This window comes from Onychomys torridus, chromosome 9, assembly GCF_903995425.1.
Source record: "Onychomys torridus chromosome 9, mOncTor1.1, whole genome shotgun sequence".
Taxonomy (NCBI): domain Eukaryota; kingdom Metazoa; phylum Chordata; class Mammalia; order Rodentia; family Cricetidae; genus Onychomys; species Onychomys torridus.
This window is the reverse complement of record NC_050451.1, coordinates 53,339,529-53,354,887: the sequence shown is the minus strand read 5'-3', so window position 1 is coordinate 53,354,887 and position 15,359 is coordinate 53,339,529. Positions and strand designations below refer to the sequence as shown.

At 47.4% G+C, this 15,359-nt stretch overlaps 1 protein-coding gene across 3 annotated transcripts in view; it reads right to left on the bottom strand.

Moving 5' to 3' along the window:
- Kif13b (kinesin family member 13B) overlaps positions 1-15,359 on the bottom strand; it is a 157,191-nt gene that overhangs the window by 30,235 nt on the left and 111,597 nt on the right. For all 3 annotated transcript variants that reach the window (XM_036198619.1, XM_036198621.1, XM_036198620.1), the window contains exons 25-35: positions 15,010-15,156; positions 14,413-14,442; positions 12,744-12,843; positions 11,922-12,048; positions 11,171-11,226; positions 8,858-8,979; positions 6,907-7,083; positions 4,174-4,266; positions 1,875-2,027; positions 1,576-1,653; positions 5-58 (exon numbers count right to left, since the gene is read on the bottom strand). In XM_036198619.1, coding sequence (XP_036054512.1) covers positions 5-58; positions 1,576-1,653; positions 1,875-2,027; positions 4,174-4,266; positions 6,907-7,083; positions 8,858-8,979; positions 11,171-11,226; positions 11,922-12,048; positions 12,744-12,843; positions 14,413-14,442; positions 15,010-15,156 — 1,137 coding nt within the window. The remainder of the gene's footprint in view (positions 1-4; positions 59-1,575; positions 1,654-1,874; positions 2,028-4,173; positions 4,267-6,906; positions 7,084-8,857; positions 8,980-11,170; positions 11,227-11,921; positions 12,049-12,743; positions 12,844-14,412; positions 14,443-15,009; positions 15,157-15,359) is intronic.

Sequence of the window (15,359 nt, the reverse complement as noted above, 5' to 3'; positions counted from 1 at the left end):
TCACCTTGTGGCTGCCCAGACTGTGGGACGGGCTAAGCTCCTGCCGGCTCCCAGACAACTGCGGGGAGAGAACGGAGGATTGTGTAAAAGCAGAGAACATCTAGAAAGTTCCTGCTCTGAAAATCAAATCAACCTGTGCCTAGCAGCACATGCCTGTAATCCCAGCATTTGGGAGGCAGAGGCAGGAGGATTACAGTGAGTCTGAGGCCAGCCTAATTCCAACTTGGAGAGACATAATGAGACATAATCTCAACCAACCAACCAACCAACCAACCAACCAAGCAAGCAAGCAAGCAAACAAGCAAACAAACAGACAAACAAACAAAGCAAGATGGGGAGAGAGGGGCCATGAAGACCAAGACTGCAGACCAGTGTCTCTGAGAAGTGAAAACCACTGGGCAGTTCCCAGCAACTCCCGTGGAGGTTTACCTAGGCTGCAGTGACTGCTATACACTGAGGTAACACCTCACTGGGCCTGAACAGAAGACATTTCGCCCCTTCCGTTTAATGCCACTGGATCTTGCCATGGCCTAAGCCTTTTGTCTAAGAAGTAAACTATTCGGATTATAGTGTCCCAAATACCAAGTCTCTGCAGATGCCAGGATGTTAATGACTTACGGAAGTGACTTGGAGCTAGTTATTTCTATATACCTGAGAGTGGCATTGTGGTAATCAGACGTGTCTCCAGCATGGCTGTACTGGCAGGCTCTCTCTCCAGTGGGAAACTTGTCCTTCCTGTCACTCACAAACACTGACAGGTTTGAGGCAGCTGCTCTTTGCTACAAAGCTGAGCAGCTGAGGACAAAGTGCACCTACTCTTCATACCCACATCTTCAGGGAAATAAGGAGCAGATAAGGAGCCACTGGTACATTTCTTTGTCAATAATTATCTCCATATTCAATATGCGTTAAATTATACTTTTAGAGATTTATTTACTTATTTTATGTCTATGAGTACTCTATTTGCATGTATGCCTGCACACCAAAAAAGGACATCAGATCTCATTACAGATGGTTGTGAGCCACCATGTGGTTGCTGGGAATTGAACTCAGGACCTCTGGAAGAGCATCCAATGCTTTTAACATCTAAGCCATCTCTCCAGCCTTATACCTTTTTCTTTTAATCAACAAATCTCAGCCATAGTTTGAAACACATGTAACTTGTTTTACATATCCATTCTACCCTAAATGGCCTTCAATCAACTGGTCTGCAAGCATACTACTAACTTTCTAATTTAAAAACAATGAATTAAAGCCCAGAAAATGACTTCCATGCCCTGACCAGGCAGCTAGCTGTATTCAGCTCCACACACAGCTGTGGCCTCCCAACGTGTGCTGGACAGATGGCAAGAACAAATGAGCACTGTGTGCCCACAACACTCAAGGCAGCCTCCTGACTGCAGTGGCAGGAACAGTGGCAAAGGGGGCAGAGATGTGACGAGGGAAGGGGCAGGCACTTCAGCCAGTACGGGGCAGTCAGAGACAGCTGAGCTCCCTGGAAAGGAGACAGAGAGGCAGCCAAGCAAGAGGCCTGCAGGGCGCCTCTCTCCGGAGGAGGCGGCAGGAGGGACTCACTCTGTTCATGCTGGGAGAGCTAATACTCCTCCGGTTCAGCTTCCCTTTCCCTGTCAGCTGTTCCTTCACGGCCACTTCCTGGGGATTGGAAAACACGCCAAGAAGAGGTACACGTGAGAGATGCACTCCACATGCTTCAAGGTTTTCCACATTCCTCAAATGCCAGCCATGACTTGACAAGAGAGCACAACCCCACGGCAATCACTGGATTGTGTGTGAGAGTGAACTCTTCAAACGCCAGAAAGTCAAGTACAGGAGCAGGATGGCTCTCCACCGTGGCACTGTTGACCACCACTAACCTGACGAAGGCGATCTAAAGTCAGGAGGTTTTCCACAGCCAGCACACTCCTCAAGTACTTCTCAATATAGGCCTCGGAGTCGGCAGAAGCTGGGTTTTCCACGTTAGCTGCCATCCTTGCCAGTGCCTCTCGCTCCTCCACTCCCTGGGCATCCTGAAGAATGATGCATGATAAAGAAAGTATTGGCTGATGTTTCAAGCGCACGCATGCACACTTCATGAGAGCGGACTGAAAACATCATTACAGATGCTTTGCATACACATGCTACACATGTACATGCTCACAAACACTCAAAAACATGCTTACACATACTGAGACATGCAGTCACACATATACACGCATATATCCACAGAGCCTAAATTGACAAAATTCGATGGAATCCAAAGTTCCATTTTAACATCTGCTTTTAGAACTCAAAATGCACTTTCTGCAGAAATCATAAACCATCATTAAGTACCGGGATAACCAGGAAGGCTGGTTAAACAGCAGTTGTTCCCATTCACAAACGAACATTCACTACAATTACCAATTGGAAAGGATTCTGTAGGTGATTGGAAATACAACCACCAAGACAACAGTTCTGTGAGAAGGTAGCATCCCTGAGACTCATGGGAGCTGGATCCGTCCGCTAGACAAAGTGGAGACCTGATGACCCTGGTACCCAAGTGGGATGCTAACGCAGTTAGAGAAGGGAGTGGAAGAGGACAGGGCAAGGCCCTAGCTGCTGCTGAGCGGCCCGACACAGACACTCAGACTGCAGAGCTTCTAGCACTGCCTGAGGCCTCTCTGGGGAGTAGCAGTGGCCAAAGACTCTGGAGAACAGATGTGAAGTCCCACCCTGTTCCACTGACTGAGTGAGTCAGAAGGGGATGAGGAAACAATGTTTGCAGCCTCTGAAAGCCTGGCCAGTTACCAACCATCCTATCACACAAGGTGCTTAGTTACAAGCTGATTCGCCTACAAACCTTTCCTTTATGAATGAAGCATAGAGCAATCTTCCTGAGTCCAAGATTTCATAATCAATCTGCTGCTGCCCACAGCTTCCTTGCTGACTGGCTGGCTGGTGACTGCTGGGGACTGAATGCAGGGCCCCACACAGGCTATATATACAAGGGCAATGTCAGAGTTACACCTCAGTCCTTGGCTGGGGGCTTTGTGTTTATCATAGGGTCTCACTAAGTAGCCCAGACCAGCTTCACACTCATGACCCTCCTACCTCAGCCTCCCAAGTCTAGATTATAAACATGTAACACCTGGCAACAGCCTAGTTTCCAAATGTCGAAGAGGCTTCACTTCATGTTAAATACTTAAATAGTTAATGTTTATGTATAAGACTCACTGAAAACGCAGGAAAGAAGGAATTACTATTGGATGTTTTAAGAGACAAGAATTTTGCAACATAATGTGACAGGGCAAGACCATGCAGAGGTTCCTCCATCCTGTGTTCTTGCTGAGGCCATTCCAGGTTTAACTAGAATTTGGTCTCCTTGATGGAGAAGCTCATGGAAAATTTCCCAACTCAATTCTAGTGGCCTGAGGTCCAGATGGCCTACCTAACTTAGCCTGTGTATGCAGAATTCCCTACAGCTAACCATTTATCTTACTTTCTATTAAACTGCTTGCTTCTGTGAAGTTTCCAGTAGCTGTGGAGTGAGATATCAAGATGTGGTTTTTGCCTTCAAAAATCTAGATCCCCAAATGCCTGGATATGGTCCTAGCTGGCTGGAATAAAGACAAAGTTGGTTATAAACTGTGTCTAGTGGTCACCTCTGGTGTGCTCCCTGTAACAGTAAGAAATCTAAAATAAAGCCTAGGTGCCAGCAGCTGCTTGCCTCCGTTTCAGACTGTGTTAATCAGGTGTTGATCACCTACTATTCCAAAACTCAACAGAATCAATCCACAGACTCTAGTGGAGACCAGGAGGCAGTGCTGAGAGTGTGTGGGGAGGCCCCAGGTCTCCAGGACCTGTGTACCCTCCCTGAGAAGACATCATTCTCTCGTTCAGGTAAAGCATGCAAGCTCACTTTGCTAGCAAGGGGCAGAAACTGGACAGAAACTGGCCGCCTTCTGGTTCCACATCAGTCTCTACACTGGATTGCTTCTGCCCTCTGTGACAAACACAACATTACTACTATCTATTGTGTTTTAAAATAAGAAGCTTTTCAAAATGGAGTTCTTGGCTAGAGGAGATGGCTCAGCAGGTAGCTGCATCTGCAGCCCAAATCTTGGGTGGGTAACTCTTCAAGGAGTTAGCTCTTTAAGTGTTTATTTCCAGTTCAAACATCGTAGAATCCTTTACCTCTGGGATATTGGAGACAATTTCAAAGGTCACTCCACAGCCAGGAATAGAGCTCCGATGAGACATCTTTTTTAGCAGACTTTGAGCAAAGCCCTAGGGGAAAAATAAAATATAGACCATTATTTCCCTCGCCAGCTGATTACTGTAACAATGAGGCACAAAGGGTACTACTGTTCACTCAGAGCCCATGTAAGAGCCGGCTTCCAACATGCATGAGAGCCTTAGCACCAAACCCAGCTCTCCACTTCAGCACAGAACCAATGGACTGGCACCTAGTGTGCCTCGGGTCCTGCACCTGACGAGGGAGAGGTCAGACCTGGGGTCTGGAAGCTGCCACCAGACATCTGGACAAACTCAGAAGAAAGAAGATACAACAAAATGACCTTCTAAGTAAGATGGAGGCAAGGACTTGTGGCGCTTAGACTCTCCTCCTTCAGCACGATAGACGTCTTGTACCATGAATATTGACAAGTTCAGGCATTAAATTCTTGACCAAAGCAGGATCGTTATGAAGGATGATTTAAGAGTGCCTGGTCATTGTTTATGCTGACTGCGCTCTTTGCACAGTTAGGAATTGAACTGTTGAATTAATGCATAGATGACTCATTTGGAGATGCTGCGAAGATTGAACATTCTGCAGAGGTTGAAGAGAGCAGCCATGAGGGCGGAATACAATTGAATAAAGATAAGGGGAGAGAACAGTGAATAGGCAGGAGGCAAAAGGTGATGCAGAAACATGCAAACCCAAAGGAAGGAAGAAAACCAGCTGGTGTTAAAAATATGTAATTTTACAATCCTACCTAAAAATGATTTAGTTCCCATTTGGTGATTGCTAACTAATTTTTAAGAGTCTCTCAGCTGGGCAGTGGTGGCATACGCCTTTGATCCCAGAAATGAGGAGGCAGAAGCTGGCCGACCTCTGTGAGTTCAAGGCCAGCTTGGTCTATAAAGTGAGTTCCAGGACAGCCAGTGCTACACAGAAAAACTGTCTCATAAAAACAACAACAACAATAATAATAAGAACAACAACAACAATAAAATAAAAGAGTCTCTCAGAACACCTGAGGTTGACCTCTGATCCTCCCCAACACCTGCCACCCACCTCCTCCCTGACACAGCATCTTGAAATGGAAGAGGTCATGCACTTCTTCATCACTTTAGGACCTCAGTGATGCCTTGTAGCATTCAAACAGAGACAGATGTGTGGTACAGGCATGCCCTGGCTCCTCACTTGTGGTAGAGGATGTTGTCACCTGACTGTGGCACCGCCCTGCCCTGCCAAGTGTTTACCACTGTTCTATGAAGAAGCAATTTAAAGGAACTAAAGGGTGGAGAAGTGGCATGGCTTAAGATCCTTCTACCAAATCACTCCAACCAGGAAGAAAGAAACACATTTCTGCTACCCCAAAATACATGGTCGCTCCACTGTGCCCTCTCTGTTGGGAATACTGCAGGCCAGCTGAATTAGGAATGGAAAGTCACTCTTCAAGAAGCTCCCCAGAGCAGCAGGCCTCTCTCCATCCCTTTAGACGTCTCAGAAGAGAGACCCAGGAGTTGAGTTGGAGACACGCAAATACTCTACAGCTAACCCCTGACCTGGATTTTATTGATGTTGGACCAGAGAGCTAAGGAGCTGCGATTTTAACAGCATTATGCCAGTCTTCATTTCAAAGATTGATATCAGTGTGACATTTAGAACTAAAGATTAATTTTTAGGGGTGGAGATTATATCTCAGAGTCTGTCAACTATGACTATGTTCTTTCAAATGAGAAGATTTATTTCCATCTGTGCCTATCTGTTCAGAATATCCCACAAAAAGGAGGTGACTGAATGAATGAGGAGCCCCAGAACCCACCTTCTAAATCCTCACAAATCCAGTAAGACAGGGTTTAAATCTTACCTAGATCACTTCTAGAAAACTCTTCTATATGTCAGGGTTCCTCCCTCCCTTTCCACCTCTTCTGTAGGGAACAGCCACCTGCTCTGCTGCCTACCCAGCTTCTATGAAGTGCCAGCTCAAAGCCACCCTCCCCTCCAAGGCTATTCCTCATCACTCTGTTTGCAAGATGCTAGCCAACCCTGCACCCCAGCACCCCATATAATAAAAGGAGGCCTGCTTAGGAACTCTGGAATGCAAATGGATTTTGGCTCTTTAAAGATCCTCACTGAGCCAGGTGGTGGTGGCAGCTGTGGTAATCCCAGCACTCAGGAGGCAGAGACAAGTGGGTCTCAGAGTTCGAAGACAACCTGGTCTACAAAGGGAGTTCCAGGACAGCCAGGGCTACACAAAGAAACCGTGTTTCACAAACAAAACAAAAACAAAGATCTATTTAAAATAATAATAATAAAAATAAAAACATAACGACCCAGACTGTTTCCTATGTTTTACAACCAAAGTCAAACTAGGAATCAAAGACTTCTGGGAAGAGAGGAGCCTGCATTCCCAGACAGCATACAACTGATCCACCAGGGAACCTCCTCCAGTTGCTTGATCCAGAAGAACCCACAACAACAAAGCCCCTGAACTGCCCCATGACAGGGCTCCTTTATGAATCACCCTGAGTCCTGTGAGAACACTGTGTGTGTTTAGAGACTGACAGCATGGTGAATGAGAGCAGGAACCTGGGAAAGGTAGGCCCAGAGCTCCATAGACCATGTATGGAGAGTTCCTAGTGTTAGTGACACAGTCAGCCTGTGGTCACTCATCTCTCCCACTGGGGCTGAAGCCTCACCTGGCGCCCATGAACATGGACACAAATCCTCTTGCGTAGGACCAGCTGCATGTCGGCAGGATGGCTGAGCTGGACGGTCACTCGAAGGATGAGGAAGACTCGCTCGTCAGCAGGAGTGCCTTTACTGAGCTGAGGACAGCTGTGCACTGCGGAGTCCCAGGAGGCCTCTGCCTTTGCCTGCAGAGGAGGCAGGGACAGACTTCACTTGCCTCACCATGGCCACACATCTCTTGAGAATACCACGTAGCTTGGGTAAAGGTTCTCTTTTGATAACTGCCCTGAAGACTTGTCAGAACGGGAGCATGTGGCTGCTGCCATGTGAGGCTGCAAAGTATTGGGCATGGTACCTGTGTTGGTACCTAGGCTCATATATTTGAATGCCTGGTTCCCAGCTGGTAGACTGCTAAGGAAGGATTAGGAGGTGTGGCCTTCTTGGAGGTGTGTCACTAGAGGTGGGCCTTGAGGTTTCCAAAGCCTAGACCAGGCTCAGTCTCTGTCTCTGTCTCTGTCTCTCCCCCCCCCTCTCCCCTTTCTCTCTGTCTCCCCCCTCTTCCCCTTCTCCCCCCTCCCTCTTTCTCCTCCCCTCTCCCTCCCCTCTCTCCCTACCCCATCAGGATGTAAGCTCTCAGCTACTGCTCCAGTGTCATGCCTGCCTGTCTGTCTGTCTGTCTGCCTGTCTGCTGCCACACTCCCCACCATGATAACGATGGACTAACCTCTAAAACTGTAAGCAAACCCTCAATTACAAGCTGCTTTGGGCAAGCTCCTTCACAGTGACAGAACAGTAACAAAAAGAGTAACTTATTAGCCTGTTTGCTACTGAATTATGTTTTTAAAATGTTTCAACATCAAGAAAGACTGAAATTTTTCAGTACTGTGGACTTTGTGTACTGTTCCTTGATCTTCACTTACTGAGACCAATTGTCTGTTTAGCCACATCCAATCACTTTCAAGCACATTGCAGGTAAGTGTCACACCTAGGAAATCGACAGGATGCTATGCTATTTGGATTTGTCCATGTTCTCAGTCCAAGATTACAAACTGCAGTAATGTCATGGCTCCATAGTCCACTTTAACATGGAGTGTTGCCAAACCTGTCACATCACATCTGACACAAGCAGGTTCAGGACTAAGGAAGGGTATAGATAGTGTGATTGAGGGAAAAGGGCTAATGTCCAACAGCAGGTATCTCAAGTCACCTGTGAGTCCCTTAGATACTCTACTGCTGGTACCATTTGCAAGCATATTCAAAACCAGGGAATAACCCCTCAGGATTGTGCCCATCACACAGATTCAACCATGAGTTTCAATCATTCAACAACAATTCTGCCTCACTGCCTTCATTTATTCTTTTGTTCTTTTTATGCCGAGACATGGTCTCAATACATAGCTCACGCTGATTTTGAACTTATGATCCTCATACCTCAGTCTCCCAAATGCTAGTACCACAGGTGTGTACCACCAGGACTGGCTTCCCTTTTCTCCTCTTTACAGAGGTTTTAGATCAGGCATGGTGTCCCATACCTTTAACCTCAGCACTTGGGAGGCAGAGGCAGTAGATCTCTGAGTTTAAGGTCAGTCTGCTCTACCTAGCCAGTTGCAGGCCAGCCAGGGTTACATAATGAGGCCCTATAATGAAAGTTCTTATGAAGGAACTGCAGAACAGACCAATCCATGTCCTTCCAGCCTGTAGCTCCCTACACTTCAGAGGAACCAACCACCTCTTCCCTCCTCTCAGGGCAGAAACAGAGATGCTGTCCACACTGACATGGTCCCTCACCAAGAAAGGAAGGGAGAAGGCGGATGGAGTGGGGTGTGAGGGTCAAGCTTCACTCTAACTACTAATAAAGAGTTTTCGCTTATACTGTGGAGGCCACTATCTCACTGACATCAAAGGCTCCTGTCAGGACTGGTAGCTCCTTATCTGCTTCTCCAGGGTATGCTGACTTACCTCCCCATCTTGCTGTTTCACAATCTGCAGCTCAAAGAACTCCTCCTCCTCTTCCCCAGTCAGGGTAGCATCCCATCCGGCTTCTGGGTCATCGAGATTATCCTGAGAGCTGAAATCATCCGCTGAAAGCAGGCTTTCACTCAACACCAGATCGTGTTCAGAGGCCCCTCCTCCCGCCCTGGCTAGTTGAACCAACGTGCTTATCATGGAAACTCTGCTGCCTCAAACCTCACTTGCTTTCTGCACTGCAGTCTTCAATGACACTGATGATGACCACTTAATGGGTCACAGATCCAAGAGCCAGAAAGTGCTTCGAGAGATAACCCAAGCTGCTCCCCATGTGTCATATTTTACATGGGAGGCAGAGGAAGCCAAGATACCCAAGAGGGTTCTAGGGGTCAGCTCATAAATGGTAATGATGGGATCACAGCCCAATTTCCCCACCCTTTAGTGCACGTAAGGAAGAAGAAGAGAGCGAGAGCAATTCCTAACAGTTAAGCCTAACAAAAGCGCAGACTGGCTAATGGACCTGGCAAGTGCACAGGGCCCTGTGGTCACTGGGTCCCCAGCCTGGCTTCCCAGTGCCCCATCCACCTAAGGCTCGTGCCTAAACAGCAAAGTAAGTACACTTGTGTGGAGCACTAATGTGGAGTGCTGGACAAAGTTCTGACTGTCGCTTCAGACCCCCAGGCTAATGTGGTACATCTACACAATGGACTTTTATTCAGCCATAAGGAAGAATGATTATTCTTCTTCACTGCAAGAAAATGGATGGAACCGGAGATCACCATGTTAAGTGAAAGAGTCCGAATGTCCAAGTCATGTACCCCACATGGTATGAAAGTAAAAGAGGGGCTACCGGGGGCCAGGGAGCTGTCTACAGGGAAGGAGGATGCCACAGGAAGGAGGGCGGCCTCGGGAAGGGGGGGGTACCACAAATACTGCCTTTTCGCTCATACGCAAATCTAGATCAGTCTCCATCCATCCATCCATCCATCCATCATCCATCCATCCATCCATCATCCATCTATCTGCCCTACCTACCCATGAGACAGGAAAGCAGGAGAATGACTTGGTGGAAGGAAGGGACCTGTGGAAGGGGAGCAGGAAGGACAGGAGAATAATGGGAGAGGGTGCCTATGAGCAAAGCATAGTGTATGTACATATGAGAATGTCATGGGGTTGGGGATTTAGCTCAGCAAGCGTGAGGCCCTTCGTTCGATCCTCAGCTCAAAAAAAAAAAAAAGAGAATGTCATGTAAAATTCATTATTTCATATGCTAACAAAAAAGTTTAACTTGGAAGAAAACAAACACACAGCTGTTTTGTGCGTTTTCCTAAACCTCAATCCTTCCCAATCTCTTAAAGCTTCTTCAGCTGCCTCCATAGGAAGTCCAGCTCCAGAGCAGGCTCACGAGCTCCAGGTAAACAGTCCCCTGTGACAGCTCTCACACAGCTCCCAGCCCACAACGGACAGGTGCTGTGAATGCCCCGTCTCTAACCTGTGCACGGGTGAGCTCAGGCATCCTAACACACGTCCACTCAGTGAAGGGACCACTGAGGACACCCAGGCTTTTCTATTTAGGGAAGTTCGTGTTAATACACACTTCTGCAGGTGTTTCATGGAGCTTAGCTGCTGACTTCTTATTTTTAGCTCCCTAACCTACCTTTGCATTTTCTATTTTCCCTCCTATAGGCAGAGACTAGTGGGAAGGGTGTGGGGGGGTTGGGCAGAACAGTTATGTAAAAAGGAAAATAAGCAAGCAGGGTTAAGTTCACAGGAACTCACAGAAAAGCTGAGAAATTCATTAAATGATGCTAAGAAAACATAGGATCCCTAGTTGCTGGTCCCTTCCAGACCGAAGTTTTCTTCTGAGCACTGAAGTCAGAACATAGTTTCACTGTAGAGGAGAAACACAGCATTCTCACAGGAGCAGGGCTGCACCACAGAGACACGCCCATTACCGCCATCGCTGCTACGCTGGCGGAGCTCAGTGGGAGCACACTTGTCCAGCATGTGTGAGGCCCTAGATTCAACCCCCAGCTCCAGGGACAGAAATGGAATGAAAGGGAGGGAGAGAGAGAGGAAGGGGAGAGGGGGAGAAAGAAGGAGTGGGGAGAGAGAGAGAGCTCACCACAGCAACAGCGATTTTGACTTCACACAACTGGTCTCTGTCCAGCATGGGACACGGAACCCAGAACGCTGGTCCTCAATCAGGGTGACTACAAACCCACAACACAGTGGCTAGACCCACAGAGTCTCACTCTGTCGCCACTTCATCACGGTAAGCTCCAGGAGCCACCTCCAACTTACCGTTTAAGTCCAGGAATATGACAGGAATGTGGGTCTCCATTCCAGGCACTGGGGTCCTAAATCAGGAAGGACAGGTTATATCCAGTATCCGAGACACAAAAGACTCATGTCACTCAGGTGACAATGGCCTGGCCACTTATCTCACTCTAAGTTGGTGTAACAAGGTTCACGGTTGACTGTACGAGTGGCCTCCTATGCTGGGACATGGGAGCTCACTCTTACAGATCCACCCCCCAACCCCCCACCCCATTTCACCATCAGCCTGTTTAAAGCTTGTTTAAAGCTTTCTTCCTTGCCAAATGACATACTTAAGGGCTCCTTGTAGCTTAATTTGCTATTTTAATTTCTGTCAAGTGTCAGAGAACATTTACTGACAGCCGAGCTTAAGCACCTAAACCAAAAACTGGTTGAGATGCAGTTTTCTTATGACCTAACATTCTTTTAAGGGAATGAATGATTCAAGTAATTAACATATTAACTATTTTTTAATGCTAAGTGCAGTGGTACTAAATATTGATTTAAGTTCTCAGAAATCCTAATTACCTTGGCCAATAACAATATTATTTAATAAAACAGTTTCAGGCCATAGTCATATCCAACTCATGAAAATAATTTAACAGTCCTTCAATACAAATAGCTCTGTTCTCACACACCATGATGAACTATCTATTAAATGCAGCATTGCCTTAAAAAGAAAAAAAAAAAAAAGGTCGCCCCTGGGGGTTTCAGAAGACACACTGTAGGACCTTACCATTCTGCTGGTGCCCCTGGAATGCCACTGCCAGCAGAGGGCACCATCACTGCATTTCTCTCCTCTGTGAGCGTCAGCCGCATCTCCAGGAGCTGTGCCTCTCGGTCGGCATCATCCTCAGTTTTGTCTAGAAGGGAATCAGGGTTAGGTCTAGCAATCCTGCCTGCTCTTCCCACATATTTCATAGATCTACTAGATTTATTCATTTGTTTGTTGTTTGTTTAGTGTGTGTGTGTGTGTGTGTGTGTGTGTGTGTGTGTGTGTGTGTGTATAAGGGGGAGGGAGAGACTGTGAGCATGTGTGCACCTTGTGCAAGCAAGAACCCCAAGAGGACCAAAGAGGGCATCATACCCCTGGAACATGAGTTACAAACTGTTGTGAGCTGCTTCAGGTGGGAGCTGAGACTGAACCCAGGTCCCCTGTAAGAGCTGTAAGTGTTCTTAACCACTAAGCCATTTCTCCAGCCTGTTTCCACATTGTCTTTGAGTGAACATGGCCTCCCGAGGTCAATGGGAACTCACAGAGGCTTCTCACAGCTCACAGACCTCTGGTACAGGGTCTGATAGTCTCCCTCAGCTTCCAAGCTCCCAGACCTCCAGCAAGAAATATCAGCACCTCTCCCCCAGTCACTTTTCAATGTGTATGGATGTTTTGCCCACATGTATGTCTGTGCCCCATCTCCAAATGGAACTACAAAAAGATATCATTACAACCAAATAAAAGCTATGCCCCAAGCCAAGAACAAGGCATCCACCCTCACTACCATATTCATTGGGCCACCAACAAGATGCCCTGGCCCAATGTCCAACTTGTTCTTCCTACCATGTTTACTGACAAGCTTCTGCAGTTGCTGATCCAAGTATTCTTGACGCTTGGTCAATGCATTGAGCCATTTTCTACGCAGCCTCTCTAAATCCCTATCCTGTAAGAAAAAAACGGGGGAAGCCAAACTCAATACAATATCCAGGCAACATGTCCGAGCCAGACCCTCCCTGACTAGCCTCACACTCTTTTAACTCCATACCCAAGCAGCAGGCGACAACTGCCTTTCTTCCTTCTCTTCTTTTTTAAAGACAAGGTGTAAAAAAACCCAGATTGGCCTGGAATTCATTCACTACGTGTAGCTGAAGATGACCTTGAACTTCCCAAGTCTCTGTTCCCACCTCTGAATGCTGGGGTCCTAGACCTCTGTCGCAATGGCCAGCATCAGCGGGGTAATGGAAAGTGAGTCTAGGATTTCGCGTTTGCTAGGCAAGCACTTCACCAACTGTGCCAGCCCAACATGTAGCACCAACAGCGAGTCTATCTACAACTCAGATCAGAACTCCCAGAGCAGACAGCATTCGGGTACTCAAGAGTAGACAGGCCCTGAAGAAGTGCTTCTCTTTGCACTTGCTGAGAAACAACACCTTCTATGAAGTTGCCTCGCTGGACAAGACTCACAAATTGTACTTAACAAGCCTCAAACTTCTACTCCTCAGAACCACCAGGAAGAATCCTCCAGGTCTCGCCACTGCCTATCATTGTATCATACTAGCCTCCCCAGGACGACAGCACCTAAGTGCTTCTCCTCCTTGACTTTGTGTATTGGGGAGGTAGTGGTGGGCAAGATGACAGGGGTTGTTATTGACAGCCTGAACTCCACCAGTCAACACCTGCCAGCATGCCAACCTGACCTCATTTCCTTCAGTAACATGGTTAGGGGGCTGGGTGGTTCAGAGGAATGCTGCAGATGTCGAGTATCTGGATTTCACCAGGGCACTTAACCAAATAGCCCATGACATTCCTGTGGACAAGCTGGAGAAACGTGCTATGCATCTACTCTAAGTGGCACCACATCCAGAGAGCAGTGACGAATGGGGTGATGTCTATTTAAAAGAAGACTCCATGGCGGTACCATGGAGTTCAACCCCAGCAGAACGATGAGGTGTTTTTGTTTTCTTTTTCTTTTTTAATCAGTGACTTATAGGAAGGCAGACGTTTCTATCAAATTAGGATGATGCAAAGCCAGGAGAGTGACTACAGTGGATGACATAATCAGGCTCCAAAGAGCCCGGGCAGTCTTAAATGATGACTAACAAGATGCAACTTCACAGACATAAACAAAATCTGGCACATTAGGAAAAGAAAAGACAGGAGAAACAAAAGCTCCCAAAACTAATGAACAAGTCAAGGAAGTGGGCATTCAGGATGACCCGGCTCCACACACATCTGTGCCCCCAACCGCCAACCATGGCTGACTCAGTTCAAGGTGAGCCCAGGTAAAGTATCTGGGAGGTGGTTGTAAATCAGTCCAATGCAGAGGCCCTGACTAGGAAAGGATTTCCTAGCTCTCCAACCCCCCTCCATGATACCCAGCATGCCATACTTTGTTTGACTTTTGGGAAAAGCAGAATTGTTTAATTATCAAGTAGCAGTGCGAAGATCCTGGCCTGTGTAATTAAGCACTTGAATCAAGCTGATTTGATGAGGCCAACAGGTGCTCAATTACCTGGTAGCTGTCCATGTCCTCCTCTTCCTCCTAAAAGAAAACAGCATATTATGTAGAACCAAAACAATTATTTACCACAAATCAGGCTCCATACACAAGCACAAGCTTCTCCCACAGTCCCCACAGTCTTCTCGTGTAGTTGATACATCTCGCCGTGGCCGCCCACCCAGCCTCCCGCCAGCCCTCCATTGTCAGGAAGCGGGAAGACTAGGAGCTTGGGGAGGAAAGTGAAGAGGCTCCCCTGACCTTTTCCAAGTCAGCACAATGCTCTCCCTGCTGGGCTTACAACCCCCAACACCAGGGGAAATCAAACACCTGCTGGCAAAGAGTCTTTACCAGCCAGTGGGGGGTTCTATAGAGGGGTGGGCCGCGGGAGGAAGTTAATCACTGTTAGGCTTGGTGGTTTGCCAGGCTGAGAGGTTTTAACTCTCAGTTCACCACACAGCATGACAACACCCAGCACCAGCCGGGGGCAAGGGCCTCTTGTTAAGGCAATGCGCTGAAGAAGACACTAATAGCAGAGAGAAGGCTGGAGCAGCGATGTCTCAAAAGGTTCTGGTCCACTGCTGTCTTTCCAAAGCAGGCACAGAAACTTACATGGGGGGTCTCGTGGGTCTTGGGGGACCTGAGTGGTCTGACTTTCACACACCCGATGCCGACTGACACTATGCACTCTTCCATCAGTGGTAAGGTCCCTGACTCCTGCACAGACTTCACTTCCACTTGAACTCGCCGGGACTGCCCCTGCAGCACAGAGAGATTTGGGAACACACACACACACACAAAATCAGTTTCCTGACTTTCAAAACTCTGGTTTAGAGAGACCCCTACAGCCTGATAAAAGAAATGCAGTTGGTTTGTGAGACGTTCCTCTATCTCATAACTGTTAAATACTAAAGCACAAATTCAAACTTCGTCAGGAAAATGTAGTTTCCTTCAAGCAGACA